The sequence below is a fragment of the Haliaeetus albicilla genome, chromosome 24, assembly GCF_947461875.1.
Source record: "Haliaeetus albicilla chromosome 24, bHalAlb1.1, whole genome shotgun sequence".
In the NCBI taxonomy this organism is placed as follows: domain Eukaryota; kingdom Metazoa; phylum Chordata; class Aves; order Accipitriformes; family Accipitridae; genus Haliaeetus; species Haliaeetus albicilla.
The window spans coordinates 15,619,679-15,635,443 of record NC_091506.1 but is presented as its reverse complement, the minus strand read 5'-3'; the positions used below and the strand labels follow the sequence as shown (position 1 = coordinate 15,635,443).

Sequence of the window (15,765 nt, the reverse complement as noted above, 5' to 3'; positions counted from 1 at the left end):
TTAACCCAGGTCCCTATCCGTTGCCAATTAAATACTTACCCATCTCTAAAATGCTTTCCAGTTCAGAGTCATAGGGATTTGGGACTGGTTTTAGGGGTTTTTTTCCCCTTCTATTTAAGAAGTAGTTACATCTGTATGCCTTCTTAATATAGAAATAAAACTTCAAGATGTACTTTGTACGTTTGGCGAACAATCGCTTCCCTGTTTTACCACGTAGTAAATTTAAAGATCAACTCTGTTCATTGTTTTAACAAACCCTCCCCTGAAAGATAATTAAAACCACTTCCCAATATACAACCAAAGTTTTATTTTTATAGTCTATCTTCCATTATGGCATAATCCTTTCTTTTTTTTTTAAACCAGAGAAATATACAAATCACGCAAGACAGAAATATGTACATTAAATGTACAGAACAGAGGAAAGGACATAGGAGATTTACATATCTGAATGACAAGTAAAATATTTTACATTAAATAGTGTTTTAATAGCTAGGATCATGAGATTCAGTTCTGCTCAGACAAAAGTCACTAAAAAGGAACATGAGGTGATTCAGCAAATGAAAAAAAAAATGATCACGGTTTTTGTACAATAAAAACCAAAGTGACATATTCAATGAATTAGTGCTTTATTTATTTATCTTAAAGATATTCTTTGCAAACATCTGAAGATGAGGGGTAAATATGTCCTTGTACAATAAATTAAGAGCAATAAAGCGCCATTTAAGAAGCTGATAAATGATCAAGATGAACTTAGTGATACAGCTTAAAGGCTCGTGAAAAGTTAAGGCTTTAGTACAACTAGGCTAAAGTGAAAGATTTTCCTCACTTGGTATTTGCAAAACCATTTTCTTTAACTTGTTGGATGGGACTGAGTTGGAAAGAGGCATCTGAACCAATGATGAAATCCTGTGTAACTACACAGCACTGGTGGGGAACGCATGTTGTTCAACAAATAACAATTTCCATTTCAAAAACTGAAAAGCAAGGGCCAAATGCAGCACATTTTAGAGTTGGAAGGTGTCTCCTTTAGCAATAATCAATAATGCCCTTAACATGAGAGTGGAATAGAAGTGATCTCCAGACCGGTATCAATTCAAGTGCAGGGTGCTGCCTCTACCAACTGCCCAAGAAAGTCCTAAAGCTGGGAAGAGGCTTACTTCTTTGTGATTATCCTTAAAACTTTTGAATGATAAAAGCTTTTAAAAAAAATAACAAAACAAAAAAAAAACAAAACAAAAAAACCCCACCAAAAGGTTAGAATCAATCTAAAAACCTGAAGAAATCTGAAAAAGAAAAAGGGGGATGAACTGCCCCTGTAATTTAGATGTTTTATTATTTCTTAAATCATTAAAATATATATGTACAAAAAGCTTTGAAATACCAGACACCAGCAGACCACAGTTCTCCCATATATATGTAACTGCTCAAGTATAGTCTGAACAGTTGTAGTGTATATCTGCAATATATTATCTAAAGCATGTGTATTAAAGACATAGGATGATAAATTTGGTATTGCTGCAACATTTCATTGAACTATAATAGTCAGTTAATGTTATTAAAATATGAAACCATTGTCTCCTTGAGTGAAAGCATTCCCAAAATCTGCGAAAAAAATAAAAATCAATCATTCCAAGAGTGGATATCTAATGATTTATTTTCTCACATAAAATTAGAGGAGTTATTTGTCAAGCTGTGTTTTGAAAGACAGCCAGCTATTACACCATTTTTAAGGCATTTTCAAATTTGGGGAATTCTATTTTCTACGGGCTTTCCAGGCTGGGAGACCAAAACTGTTTGCAAGCATTGCAGCTCCCCTCCGCCCGGCTACAGTGCTCCACGCAGTCTGCACCTCGGCTGCTCTCCATGCTCGGTAGTAGTGAAGTACTGCTCTGTAAGATGAGACACTCGAACATCACAATTAGCTAATCAGGCCAAATTCTGCCTTGGAGAGTATCTCTATTATTCGTCAAGGCAGATTTTTTTCTTTTGGTTTTTTTTGGTCTTGTGAGGTTCTGGAACCGGACACGGTGACTCAGGACTAGCGCAGTTGAAGCCTTTATGATCCTTTGCTCTTTACCCTCCGATGACATGGTGTACTGAAGCGGGCACATTCAGATACGCAACTGACACCACACTTCGCGATGAATATACCCCGTATTTACAGAGCCCTAAATGTACTGAACAGCTCTACGTACCCTATTCTGATAACTTCTAGTGTCTGAAACTAAAAGTCGTGGACAGGTCTGTGTGTTCCTCACACCCATAAAGATTGTTCTAACATCCCAAGCACATTACATGGTTGCTCTGCCTACTGCACATGTATTACGTCCCATGGGACTAAATTACGATATGTTGGATTTTTCCCCTCAAACTACTCTATTGTTTTTAAGAAAAGTCAATTTTTTCTTTTTACTTTGTAAAATAAATATTCTCAGGTTCTTCCCCATTATTGCCAAAAATATAAGCCACACACAGTTCTGGGATGGACGCAGAGAGGGTTTCCAGGCACTTCTCTTTGCAACCTTTATATTTTTCTTTCTTTTTTTTTTTCCTCCTTCCCCCCGCCATTTTTTTTTTTTTTTTTTTTAAAGAAGACGACAACTCATTGGACTCTATAAATAAAGTGGAGATAGTCCTGTGGAAAGGGAGAGGGGCCTGCACCCCTTGCTGGCAGGCGGCTGCAGTTCCTCCCACCTTGTCCGTCCCCTATTTGCACACAAATTGGTCCACGATCTCTGTGCACAACTTGCATTTCACGTAGCAGCACCAGTGGAACTTGCAGTGGCAGCGCTCTCGCTGCACCGTCTTGAACTGGTCGTACCCCCGGCCGCAGCACATGAGTTCGCAGCCGTCCATGCCCTCCGAGGTCTTATTGCAAAGGCGGCCCTGGGTGCCCAGGGACCCGGTGCTCTCGTTGCGCACGCAGTAGTCGGGGCTGGGATCGATGTAGACCAGGTCGTGGATGGTGGGTGCGTTGAAGCGGCTGTTGACTTGCACCAGCTTGCCCCGGCTGTTGAGTTTCATGGCGGCGGCGCTGTCGTATTTCTCCTTCAGGGCATCGCCTACCTTGCGGAAATCGGCAAGCTGCAGCCAACAGGTCTTCAGGCTACAGGAACCAGAGACACCGTGGCACTTACAGGCCACGTCGGCCAGGTTGTACACAGTCTGGAGGAGCCGGGGAGAGAAAGCAAAAAGGATGGTGAAAGATTAGCAGGGCTGTGGAAGCCTTTCCTCCCCTCGTTTCCTGCCCTCTGGCACGTCCCCACTCGCCCGTCCGCAAGATTCGCCTTAGCGTCCCCTTCCCTCCTGCAACGCGCCGGGAAGGAAGAGCGAGCGAGCCCAGCGCGCACCCCCAGCACCCCATTAGCCGTGAGGAGGAGGGGAGCGCTCTCGCCAGCACCTCCCCACCGCAGAGACAGCCGCAGCAGCACACACACAGCCCAGACGGCAGCATCAGTCAGGCTGCAGTCAAATCTGAGGAATTTGCTCTCACGCCAGCAAAGGATTTTGCTGTTTCATTGAGAAATGTAAAACATCCCTTTATTTTCTATCTGAGTTACTCTCTCTATTGATCTCTGCTTGAAGCTGCAATTAGGGAAAGAGTTAAGACTCCTCTCGCTCCTGGCTCAGCTGCAGCTGATTGTCTACTCTTGGCTCGGCTTCCTCCTCCTACCCCAAATACTGCTCTGCAAGAGAGACTTCATCCAAGAAGAAACCCCCAAACACCTATGGGTGGGAGACAGAGCTACATAGCAATATCCTCTTTACAAAGCTTTGGCAGGGAAATATCAGTCATTTGCCCTGTACAAATAGAAATAAGAGTCAGCGTTGACACTGCCCCAAAAATCCTGGGGTCTGACACATTAGATGATACTGTAGACAACTTCCACCCAGCAGTTACAGACAGTCTTAACGCTGCCAAATGGCACTGCAAAGATGAGGCTGAGGAAGGAAAAAACTGCTCGAGTCTCCGTGAGCAACTGTGAAAGTGTCATTTTTCTTCTTGCTAATAGTAAATTGGCCTGTCCATTGCTTTCAGACACCCTCCTCTCACATTTAAATACTATTAATTTTCAATTATCTTTCATCCTTCTTCACCTTAGAACACAAGTGTAAAGTCTCCAGCCGACTATTCCTGGCACTTCAAGCTCTAGGAAAATAATGATTTTGGCTCTTCATATTCAGACTATTAAAAAAAAGAAAAGTTTACACCCATTCATTTAAGGCATTTTTGAGATTAAAGAAACCATAAAGACATGTTTAACCACAGAAGACCATGTTTTCTAATAATATGGAGGAGCTTTTCACATCCTCTTAAAGCAGGGAAAGAAAAAAGTCAGAACGATCCTGCGGCACGATTCCAGCCTGGGAAGCCCAGCGCGTCCCTCTTCCCTCCAACGCACACTGTCCTGGTTGGAAATACAAACTAGTAAAATTCTGCTCCACAGAGAAGCCACAGCGAGCAGGGCACTTTGAATCAAACAATATGGATGGAAACACAACACACTTCGGTCCCAATCTTCCCCCGCGGCGAAGGCAACAGGGCTGTCGGACAACCAGGAGCAACACAAATTCATATACTCCCCACCCAGCTACACCCTCTATTTGCTGTTTCCGTGTTTCGTGCATGGAAACGGAGCCAAGCCTTGGGGGCTGGTCACCGCCCAGCGCGGCTCCGTGCCCTGCCGAGGCACGTCCTTCCCCAAAAGGAGGGACGCAGACGGCAGCAGAGGGACGTGCTCTTTCACAGCCACTTACTCTTCTCCCGGCCTCGTTGTTGTGCAGGTTCATCATGATGCGGGCGCTCTCGTAGGAGCCTCTCTGGTAAACTCTCTCGCGCTCCCGGGCATCGACGAACTCCTTGGCGAAGCGGTAGCCGTATTCGATGTTATCCCCGCAGCCACCCCACAGCCAGTCCCGGGGCAAGTCCTTGGGCCGTGCCGCTCGGCTGCAGCCGCACGAGGAGAGCTCGCCCTCCCGGCAGGCACGGCTCATGGCGTTGACCACCCCGGCCGCGCTCACGGCGTAGGTGAACGCCGTCTCCCGGCTGCCTGCGCGGAAAGAGAAGCGGTGTTAGGGGAGAGCCCGCCTGCACCGCTCCCTGCCCGCCCGCGAGCCGGGAGGGCGAAGGCTCTCCAGGAGCCACCAAAAGCCGTTCGCCTACTCAAAGGTCGCGTAACCCTGAACCACGCTCCTCAAAAGGTCTGCGTTCTGAAAAAAACGAGCGAAACCAATCCATTAGAGCGCACGAGGTGTTTGCGAAGAGCGGGAGTCGCCTCTCGTTCACATTGGTGAAAGTTGGACGAGGGAGCGGGGAGGAGGTGAATCGGGGCCGGAGCCGTGATGCCAGCGGGGCCGAAGCAAGCGTGCCTGCGTGTGAGGGGCAGAAAGGGAAACAGAATCCCCGTCTTTCAGAAAAAGGAGACGTTAAATACAACTTTTAAAAGTCTGGTTCTTAAATTACTACTTCTCAAACATGATTTACGCACTTCACCCACTTGTTCCAATTTATTTAAAGTTATAGCGTTTTACAAAGCCTCCTGGTATCAAAAGAAATGCGCAGCAGAGTAACACGCAACTTTTCACTCTACGCATAAGCCGGGCACTTCTGTGGGAGGCTATTTAAAACTAACAACAACCTGTGCTGGTTAGTATCCACCACTCCAGCTCATGTGAGTAAGGCAAGTGAGTCCATGGACAATCATCTTTACAAATTACAGGGAAGAAGAAACCCTTGGCACAAGGTGGCCTTGAAGGTTTTCTCCCGCATCTGGTGCCCTTAAATGGAAATTGAAAACCTCGAGTTTCAAACTTTCGGAAGAGAAACTTACCCACAATGCAAGATATGGCCACGTACCATGCTCTTGACAGTATCTAATCCCACCTCTATTTAGAGCCTGACTTCCCATACCGCTTTTCTAAGGGTGCCATAAGTTCTGCCTACAACTAGAAAAGCTTTCAAACAAACAAACAAACAAAGAAAAACATAAACCTTGCACCAGAGAGCCCACTTGAAGTTTGTTTTTCATCTTAAGAGACAGCATCCCACTGGGTCTTTTCCAAGAAAGATTCCCAGAATGACTGAGAATAGACTAAATATTTTTTTTTTCTATTTATATGAGTGAAGTTTCATTCCTAATCTTTAGTCCAATCAATAGGTCAAGCTTCTTTTTAATCTTGGTTTCACAAGATTTTTCTTAGGGAACAGCATGGGCCTTTGCAAAATTACGGCTTTAAGAGGTTGCGTTTTGGACATGTCGTAGGTACTTAGGCAGCAACATTTTGAGGCAGAAACTCTTGGTACAAGACGTACCATAACAGGTCAAACCTAATAGGCGCTTTCAAGCACTTCTGGAACATAATTTGCAGTCTGGTCCATATTTAACATCAAGATGACACCGTGCTCAGAGCAGCTTTGTTAATATAACAGCTGTCATCCACTGGATTAATTTTAGTAATAGATGCTGGTTTTAAATGGTAAAAATCAGAAGTCTTAGGTTGGGAAAGGTCAAGATTTAAGGAAGATGAGAAGCACTTTTCTCCCTTACTTATAATGGTCTATTCCCACAGACACCTGCTTATGGAAGAATTTACATGAATTATGGGTATAAAGGGTTACAGGAGTAGCCTTTTCAGTTAAAAAAGATTTGGCTTTATGCAGCAACTTATGCCTTGCATTTACTGCAAACTATAGCAGGGGGAACCTCATACGGATTTTAATGTTCCTGTTTGTTCTGTAACACACATTTTTGGATTAATTCCTTAAGCAAAATTTCCACTAGATTGAGAGGAAAGAAACGTGGTCTGCTTCGGACCACAGGACTCGCCTCTTCCGTTCTATTTTATTCTTTTTCATGTTTAGTTAGCTCACGCTTTCACATGGTTAACTATGCCGTTTATTGCAGGATTTAAACTCATAAAGCTGACTTTTTTTGACTAGTTCTCATTATTATCCTGGAGGATATTTTTAAGGAACTTGCTCTTAGTGGGAAGGAGAAGGAAGGGCTGAGGTACAGAAAGGCAAGCTGCCCCCCAAGTTCCCTGCTTGAACGTTTACGCAAATTATAAAACAGCATCAGCTCCTGAAGTAGATTTCAAGCCCCCACAGGTTGCAAGCCAACACTGCCTCAAGTCATCAACCCCAGGAACACATTAAGAGTGATGGTTCCACATGGATGAGTTACTCTGCCTTTTTTTTTTTTTTCCTTCTTCTTTTTTTTAAGTCTTCAGGCACAACTGTGCTTTCCTTCACTGTCAAACGTATCTGTCTTTTCCCACAGTCCAGCATTTCTCTCTATTGTAGCCATGGCAAGGAAACACACATTCCAAACACATTTGAGTCCCCTCTCTCCCATATATAAAAAACATAGAAATGGAACTGTTCAATATACACACACTGTAGGAAGCCACCCACAGAGCGAGGAGCTGAGCTTTACACTTGATACGAATAAGTCTGCAAAAGCAGAACAACTTTTTTATACCTGAACGTAAGATACAAAATGTTCTTTGTCTTGTATTTTAAAAGCATTCAACGTCAGGCAGCAGGCATGAATAAACCGGACCCCAACTACACCGAGCTGTTGGGGGAGGATCCAGTTATTTTATTTTACGTTAGCACTTCTTGGCGGTTTGCAAAGCCCAAGCAGGCGCAGCCAGCCCGGGGCCGACCGCAAAGCCAGGAGATGGCGCAAGGCGGCGAAGGCAGCACGGCCCATGGCCTGACCTGGGAACCAGCAGCGGAGGAGAGCAGAGGGAACAGCAGCCCTCAAATTTTGCAGTTCAATAAGCCACAGAGCAAGTTTCCAAACCCAATGCTGGGTTTATTTGTACAGCTTTAGCTAACTTTGCAGGATAAGTCCTGGAAGAAAGACTGTCCCATTTATACAGTGGGGTAATTACCGGGCTGTCAGTCAGTGCTGTGCCTCGGCGCTCTCCTGCGCGCAGCCAGCCCAGTGCGTCATTAGCTCAGATGACAAAATCCTCCCAAACTATGTGCGCTCAGCTCCCGGCTACCATCTTCTCCCATCGGTGCGAGTAAGGAGTACCTGACAGTCCCCAACAAGCCAGGGTACGGCGGGCTGAAGGAAAATTGAATCAGGCTCTAAAAGTACCCGGTTTGCCTTCCACCCAGAGGAACAGCAACTGGCTATTACCGAAGGTCAGCGTGAAATAACACAACTGTTACCCACAGCACCTCTCTCGGTCTCAGGGAATAGACTCTTTAGGTTCTTTAACTCTTGAATATGGCTATTAACCTTGCTTCCATCTGCAATTAGAATAAGTGGCTTAATTACATGATGAATTGCTGTGTAGACATCAGCTAATACAGTCATATTCAGCAGAAGGGTGCGGCAAAGTTATTTAACTTGAAAGAAACCACCTTTAAATAGATCTGTCATACTTGGGGAGGGCAGAAACGTCTGTTCTGGAGACAGACACCACAAATCATGGGTCCAATCCTGTACGTTTCTTCACACCACTAGTCCCCTTGAGCTAATTTTCACTTGCTTGGATAATAAATAAGGGCTGAAGGATGAAGGCCTAAATTTTAAACAGATTATTTTTCTGACATTTGTTAGATTATTAGAACGGAAAGGTGTACAGAAAAAGTTTTCTTTCATGTTTCATGTGCTTTTAGACTTTTGCTCAGGTAGGGTAAAAAAACAAGCTCTATGGGGGTGTTAATACTGTGCTTGCAAAAAGCCCAGGCAAGGTTGTTTACCTCAAATCAGCTGTTCCAATTAGGTACTTTCAAGCAATAGATTTTTCTTCTATTTGTCTGACAATCTCCAAATAAAAACTTCTTTTAACAAAAATTGAGACCAAATGTGAATTGATGTATTCCTTCAGCCTTAACTGGAGTTAGCCCATTTACAGAAAAACCTAGCTTGAGTCTGATTTTAAAACATTTTTTTAAAGCAGGACAGGAAAACACTGACATAAAAGCTTTACTTTCTATCTCCAGCTAAAAAGCACTGCTGAGTTTGTCAGTGTACTGATGACTACGTAAAAGATAACAACTGTCACCCAGAAAAGCAGGCATTTTTCAGTTGCTTACACAGAACCAGCAACCGGGCTTGGGAAAGTCAGAGGAAGGTTTCACCATGAACCCCATTCCACAGCACTGGTTAAAATTTTGCCAAGGACTTTAAAATACGATGAGGTCCTTAAACGACAGGAAAGGCAGGCAGCACGTGAGCACTGGAGAAGCACATTTCAAGGAGGATCTGATAGGGAAAGGGTTGAGCACCCAGCAAATTGTGAAAAGATGTTAAACAGGAATTTGTCTCTCTTACCAGTGATGTGATTACCTTAAATGCGAGTTACAAAGACAATCACACATTTCATCCTGACTGAACTGATTTCATAGAAATTACCCTGCTACATTATTTTTAACATAAATCTACCTTCCTCAAAAAAAGTTACCATATCTGGAAATAAGCAAGCAGGAATTGCCTACAAACACTAATAGAGCAGCAATTGTCAGTTAACCTCCAGACCAAGAGCAATTTATTATGCAGCCGCTAACTTTGGAACTAGACATGGACATCTTTAATTTTACAAGACACTGCTGTTTTTAATTCTCTTAGGTTGCCTTCATTTTGTCTCAGGTTTTCTAAAAGGAGATTCCAGGGCCGCATTTTCCTTTCTCCTCTATTCCCATATGCAAATACATATTCCTCCTTCGTTTTCCAAGACACATGGCTGGATAGTGGTGGGAAATCACCTCCAGCTAAAAATAATTCAACTCCTTTCCCAACTTTTAAAAACACTTGATTGTATACAGTACTCAGTAAGAACCTGGCAAGAGTTTCAAGTGCAGAACAGTACGTGCCATACATATCCTTAGACGAGAAGTTTAATCATAAAGATGTTGCTTCCTACCTATCTGCATGACTCTGCCAAAAACAGAGTTGTTGTCCACAGTGCTGCAATTCCATCTTCTATGTCTGAACTGATACTGGCACTCCTTAATGCCCGTCTTCGCACCCTCTCCAATGAACTGCATATGGTCCTGATACAATTGGCAGAGTTTCTTCTGTCCTTGGGAAAGCCCTGCTAGCTGGCTACATAGTGGCTGGGCTCCTATTATATATACCTCTGACATCTGAACAGGGTTCATGGGGTTCATAGGGTTCATCCCTAAAGACCTGCATAAAGAAAGATTTGGAGAAAGATTTGGATTAATAAAGAGAAGACTCAAAAAAAAAAAAAAAGTCTATAAATCCCAAACAGAACTGTATCTTATACATGAGTATACAACTCCTGGTTTTGCTAACAGGTGAGAAAAAAACCCCAAATATGAAACTTTTGTTTTAAAGACAGCACAGAAGTTACTAGTTTCCATCTCCATGTGGTTATCACCATACATTAGGGACTGAAGTAAGACGCAGACGTGGAAGACTTGCATCTAGGCAGTCCTTTACCAGCTTAAATGGACGTAGTAAAAATAACAGAAGCTCCAAACAACTGCAAGGCCAGAAAAATAAATAAAGCAAAAACAAAAAGAGCTCCCCCAAATCCCGATTTATTTTAACACACATTTTAGATTTCAGTCTGGATTTTTCAAACTGTTTTACCATAAACAAACAGGAAAACCTTTAACAAGCCAGAAGTTAGAAACTTGCTACAGACTACTAGCTTCTTCTGAACGACACACAAAAACACAGAGGCAAGTATATTCATTGTAAACAAAATCAACTTTGTTTTCTTAATTCTTAAAGTGCTCTTCACATGACACATTTCAATTAAAAGCGGCTGCTAATCCTAAAAGGATCACTTAAAACAGCAGAGAAACACCTATTTCAAGAAGTCCCAACATCGTACGCTATACAGAAGCAGATAATTTGCTAAAGCAGAAATTTAAATGTACTTCTTTGTAACAAAATACATTTATAAGCATTGAAGTTACAGAAAAGTTCAAACTGAAACTTTAATAAAAGCTTTTACTTGTAAATCAGCATTCTTTCTTCTATATGCAAAAATCCTAATCTAAGGGAGTTGAAACGACTCTTTTAAAAAAGAGAGGCATTTCTAGTAATTTAAGGGTGATCAAATCCATAGAGAATCTACTGCACAGCATTCTAAAACCTGAATTTTACAACACGAGATGTTGCACATTTACACTTACTCGAGAGACCCGTTCGTTTTACTACACAACGTATTACAACTACATTACGCCCCTGCTCTCTCGTTCATGCGGTCCTACTCCCTCAGAAACAAAGCACACAAGAAGTAAATAGACATTTAACCGAGCAAATCTTGACACCCCCTCTTAAAATCAAGTCGATACAAGATGCTTACCACCAAGAGCTGGCTTCTATTACAACCTGGGTAAAAGAGGAGAAAACGGCCAGAGCCACTACGAGGTACTGAGAAGCCATTGCACTGCCAACTGTCCCCAAAGCACCTCCTTGGATTAAAACTGCGGTGGATTTCTAGAGGGGGGAGAAAAAGGATCAGATTGTTTATTGCTGCTCAGACCATTTTCGAGCATTCAAGGTTAAACAACGGAAGCATCCGGGCCCCCTTTCCACTTGACTCTGACTCGCCTGCCCTTCTCCCCGCCGAGGCTTTTTTGGTGCCAGACGCAGGCACGTCGCAGCTCCCGCTCCACCGGGCAAAACCCACCCACGCACCCCCACACCCCCCCCGCCGACACCGCCTTCCCGGGGCGGCCGCACCACCGACCCGCGCCCGCCTGTCCCTCTGCCCCGGCCCCGCCGCTCCCCGCACCCCGCCCGCGGAGGGACGGGACCGGGACGGGACGGGACCGCACCGCTGCTCCGGACACGGGGGACCGACCCCATCCCCGCACACACCCCCGTTCCCCCCCCGCCCCGGGCCTACAGGCGCCCCGCGGCCCCCCCCCCCCCCCCGGGCCGGGCATTACCCCATCGCTCCCCGCTCCGGAGCCAGCATCGCGGGCACGGAACGCTCCCGGCGGGCTAAAGGCGGCTTCAGGTTTGCAAAGCGAGCCCGAGGGGGAAGAGGGGGGAGGCCGGTGCCACGAGAGGGTCGGGGGGGGGGGGGGGCGGGACACGGGGCCCGGCGGCTCCCACTCGGGGACGATGCGGCCGGTCCTCGCCCTTCCCCGCCGCCCCCTAAACCATCTCGCCGCAGCCTCCGGTGCTGCGCGGCCGCCCGCTCTCCGCGATCGCCGAGCTCCGCGCCGGCGCCGCGGTGACAGCCCCGACGGCAGCCCCCGGGCCCCCACGGGGTCGGCACCGGCCCGCGGAGGTACCAGGAGCGACAAGGAGCAGCTCCGCGTCCCGACCCGGCCCCTGCAACGACCGGGCCGCCGTCTTGGAAGTCAAACGCTTCCCCCCCGACAGGTCCCGCGATCGCCGTCTGCGTCCTCACACGGGACTCTTTAACTCGCTAACCAGTGCCATTCACGGTTTTTTATTTCCCCTCCCCTCGGAAGGGGGAAAAAAAAAAAAAAAAAAAAGACATTTCGACACTTGGGGGCTCCCTATTCATTCTCAAAAAGCTCTTAATGCTGAGTTGAAGGTGCTCTTAATTGTAATTGATTTCTGTTTTGCGAAGGGTCGGGAGGACAGGACCGATCGCAGCGCCGCGGCGGGAAGCCGGGCTGACCCCACACCCGCCCGGGCAGACGCGGGGAAGCTGCGGGGAAGCTGCGGGGGGGGCCCCGCACGCCTCTGCCCGCCGAGCGGAGCACCGCGCCGGGGCTGCAGCCCCCGGGGAGAAGCCTCTCGGCCCTGGCCCCCTCCTGCGGGTTAAATACCTCCTGCCCGAGGGAAGCTCCCCCCCAGTTCCTCACTGCTGGGGGTGGGTGAATGGGGGCCGGTCTCCCGCAGCAGAAAGAGCCCGTCCGCTTTGGATGGGATCAGTCCCGGGAAAGATGCGAAAGCCCGGGGCACGGTAAGCAAGGGACGAGGCGGAGCAAGGCGTGCGAGGAGCTCGCTGCGACACTCAAAAGCTAACGTGTTGGGTTTTTGTTTGGGTTTTTTTTTTTTCTTTCATCGACTAGTGCTTAAAATAACAACAATAATGATAATAAAGAAGTGTCATGGAACTGCCCGAGCCCTGAGGAAGCTGGAGACGCCGGTACCCAAGCGGGACCCCAACCGCCGTGCAGCCAGCCCGCTTCACACCGACCTGCCCCGGCGGGGCGGGCGACCGGGGCCCGCCGGGCGCGGCGGGAGCCGGTGGCCGCGGCAGCCGGCTGCGAGACCCGGACGGCGGCGGGGCCGAAGCCCCCTCTGCCCCGTTCAAAGGGCCCGGGTGCCCCCCCCCCCTCCCCCGGGCCTGACCGTCGCCAGCCCTTCACCGGGCCGGAGCCTCGGAGCCCCGGAGCCCCCGAGCGGGCGGCCCCCGGGGAGCTGTGCCGTCCCGCTCCCAACAGGGGGCGGCCTCGGCCGCCGCAGCGCCGGGAGGCGCCGGGGACGGGCGGCCGCTGCCCCTCCGACGGCACCTCCCGCTCCTCCTCCTCCTCCTCATCCTCGCTGTTATCGCCCTCCTCGTCTGCCTGACACGGCGCTGCGTGGCGAGGCGGGAGGAGGCACCTGCGCCCGGGGGCGCGGGCGGGGGCCCAGCCCCTCCAGCCCGGCCCTTCTGCACGCAGCAGCTGACAAGCTGCCATCAAAAACAAAACATACACACACAAAAAAAAGCCAACCAAAAAAAAAAAAAAAAAAAAAAAAAAGAAAGACTCGCCGGCAGCATGGCAGCATTGGCCATCAGGAGCGTGAGGCACCATTTTCAACTTTGTAGGGCCGCGGAGATTGGTTTTTTGGTATTTAATGCACCCCATGCGGAGCCCGCGCTCTTTGCCGAGATGAAAAGGGAGGCTTTTACAGATCCTGCAGCCGCGGGATCGCCTGTGATCCTGTTTTACACGGGGTGTCTGGAAAGCCTGCGAAGGCATCTGGTTTTCTGGGAGCACTACCTGCGGGAAGGCGGCAGCCAGAGCCCCGGCTCCGGGGGGCTGTAAACCGCGGCGGCCTCCGCGGGAGGCGCAGCGGCTCCGCGGGGAACCCCCCCACCCCCCCCCCCCCCGGCCGCTGCGGCTTTCGGTCCGTTTGGGAGGGGCGAGACCGGGTCGCGGGTCTGCGGAGCAAGGCACTCGCTGGGTCCCCAGCCCAGCTCTCTCCCACCGCGGAGGCGGAGGGGGGGGTCCCGGGGGGGTTATGGGCGCACCTCCGTCCTTCCCTCCGCGCCGGCTCCGGCCGGGGAAAAAGCCGCGTTTCTCGGCCCAACTGAACTCTCCGTGACCCTCCGAGCGCAACCGATTTAGCATACAATTGACAATTAAAAACAAACAAACAACCAAAAGCCAACAGCCCAGCCAACATGGAGTCCTCGCAGCGCCGAGGGGACCCCGAGGAGCCGCGCTCCTCCGCTCTGACCCAGGCGGGACCCTCTGCAGATGCAGAGTGATAATCTCCAGAAACTTAGAATAAAATTAAAAAGGAGGGGAAGGGGGGGGGGGCTGACTCCGGGTCCTCCGCTGGCCCCCAGCCAGCTCTCCTTAAAGGTACAGGCCACCATTAGCGCCGACGTTGAGCTCCTCCATAGCGATCCTCCTCGGGAAAGTTTGGGAAGTTTGGAAAGATGTCTTTAAACTCGCGGTAGGAGCCTCTGCCAGAACGATGCACCGGGACGCGGCGGGCACAGCGAGCCCAGCAAGTGTCCCTGCGGCGGGCAGCCTCTCTTCGCGGCGGGGGGGGCGGGGGGGGGGGGATTTAAAAAGAGAAGGGGGAAAAAAAAAAAAAGAAAATAAAGGAGCTTCTTCCAAGCGGTGGGTGCGAGCGGAGAGGTGGGAGCGCCCGGCAGCAGCCCGCGGAGGAGAGGGCCGCCCCGCGGCCGGGGACCCGCGCCCGCGCAGGGCCGCGCCCCGCCGAGGCGCTGCCCACCCTGCGCGCCCGCGGCGGCAGCCCCCCGCGGGGCGGAGGGACCCGCGCCCCGCGCGGACTCACCTCCATTGCCGCGGGATCAGCGAGCGAGAGCAGCCGAGTAATCCAAGCAGAGCAGGAGGGGGAAAGGGCGAGGCGAAAGTAAAATCCTGGATCGCGGGAGCCGGGCGGTATCCTCCCAAGCAGCGGACGGCGGCGGCGGCTGCCGGGGGAGCGCGGGGGCCCGCGGAGCTGGCGGGGGGCGGCGGGCGAGCGCTCGCTCTGTCCGGCGCAGGCTGAGCGTGTCCGACTGCGGAGCGGGGCACCAGTGCAGCCTTCTTTCCAAGGTCCATCAGCAATCGCAGTAATTAGGGCTTTCCACCACCAGAAGAAGAAGGAGGCAAAAAAAAAAAAAGCAAAAAAAAAAAAAAGCCAGGGGGAAAAAAAAAAAGCCAAAAAAAAAAAAGCCAACCCAACACACGCACACAGCGCCCGTGGGCGTGATTGTGCGGAAGCAAATAAAAATCTTCACAAGCGGCAGCGAAAGCGCCGCGGGCGACGATCCGTCCCACCAGCCCAGGTGGTGCCGCCGCGGGGCTCCCCGCGCTCCCACCCGGCCCCCGGCAGCGCTCGGGCCGCCGGCGCGCCCCCTCCGCGGCTCGGCGCGGAGCGGGCAAGGGGGGACGAGTGGAGCCGAGCGGGTCGCAGGGCTCCCCCCCCCCCGCCCGCCCCCCTTCACTTGCTTAAAGGCTGGGCGGTGCGGAGCCGGGCGTCCGCCGCTGCAGAGCCATCCTGGGGCCGGCTCCCTCCATTTTAACCCAGAGAAGAAAAAGCCCAACAGAAAAAGAAGTTTCTGCACAACCGGGGAAGGGGGAGGGGGGGGGCTTGTGCACGCGTGTGTCTG

At 49.7% G+C, this 15,765-nt stretch overlaps 1 protein-coding gene across 5 annotated transcripts; it reads right to left on the bottom strand.

Moving 5' to 3' along the window:
* Positions 1-287: 287 nt before the first annotated feature.
* WNT5A (Wnt family member 5A) lies at positions 288-15,645 on the bottom strand. Of its 5 annotated transcripts, none has more exons than XM_069812295.1 (5): positions 14,946-15,645; positions 11,305-11,438; positions 9,886-10,151; positions 4,759-5,051; positions 288-3,165 (listed from the first exon to the last, which is right to left on the bottom strand). In XM_069812295.1, exons 1-5 carry the CDS (start codon positions 14,949-14,951, stop codon positions 2,707-2,709), a joined length of 1,158 nt encoding a protein of 385 aa, XP_069668396.1. In that variant the 5' UTR covers positions 14,952-15,645; the 3' UTR covers positions 288-2,706. The 5 variants fall into 5 exon arrangements, with proteins under 5 accessions (XP_069668396.1, XP_069668398.1, XP_069668399.1 ...); XM_069812297.1 differs by lacking the exon at positions 14,946-15,645 and adding an exon at positions 14,167-14,377; XM_069812298.1 differs by lacking the exon at positions 14,946-15,645 and adding an exon at positions 12,752-12,770.
* Positions 15,646-15,765: the final 120 nt, after the last annotated feature.

What these genes read in the sequence shown, in the direction of transcription:
- WNT5A (XM_069812295.1), bottom strand. An exon ending in ATAGAAGCCAGCTCTTGGTG is followed by an intron (nt 10,152 to 11,304) that starts GTAAGCATCTTG and finishes TTCTTTATGCAG; the next exon opens with GTCTTTAGGGATGAACCCTA. An exon ending in TGGCAGAGTCATGCAGATAG is followed by an intron (nt 5,052 to 9,885) that starts GTAGGAAGCAAC and finishes CTTTCCGCGCAG; the next exon opens with GCAGCCGGGAGACGGCGTTC.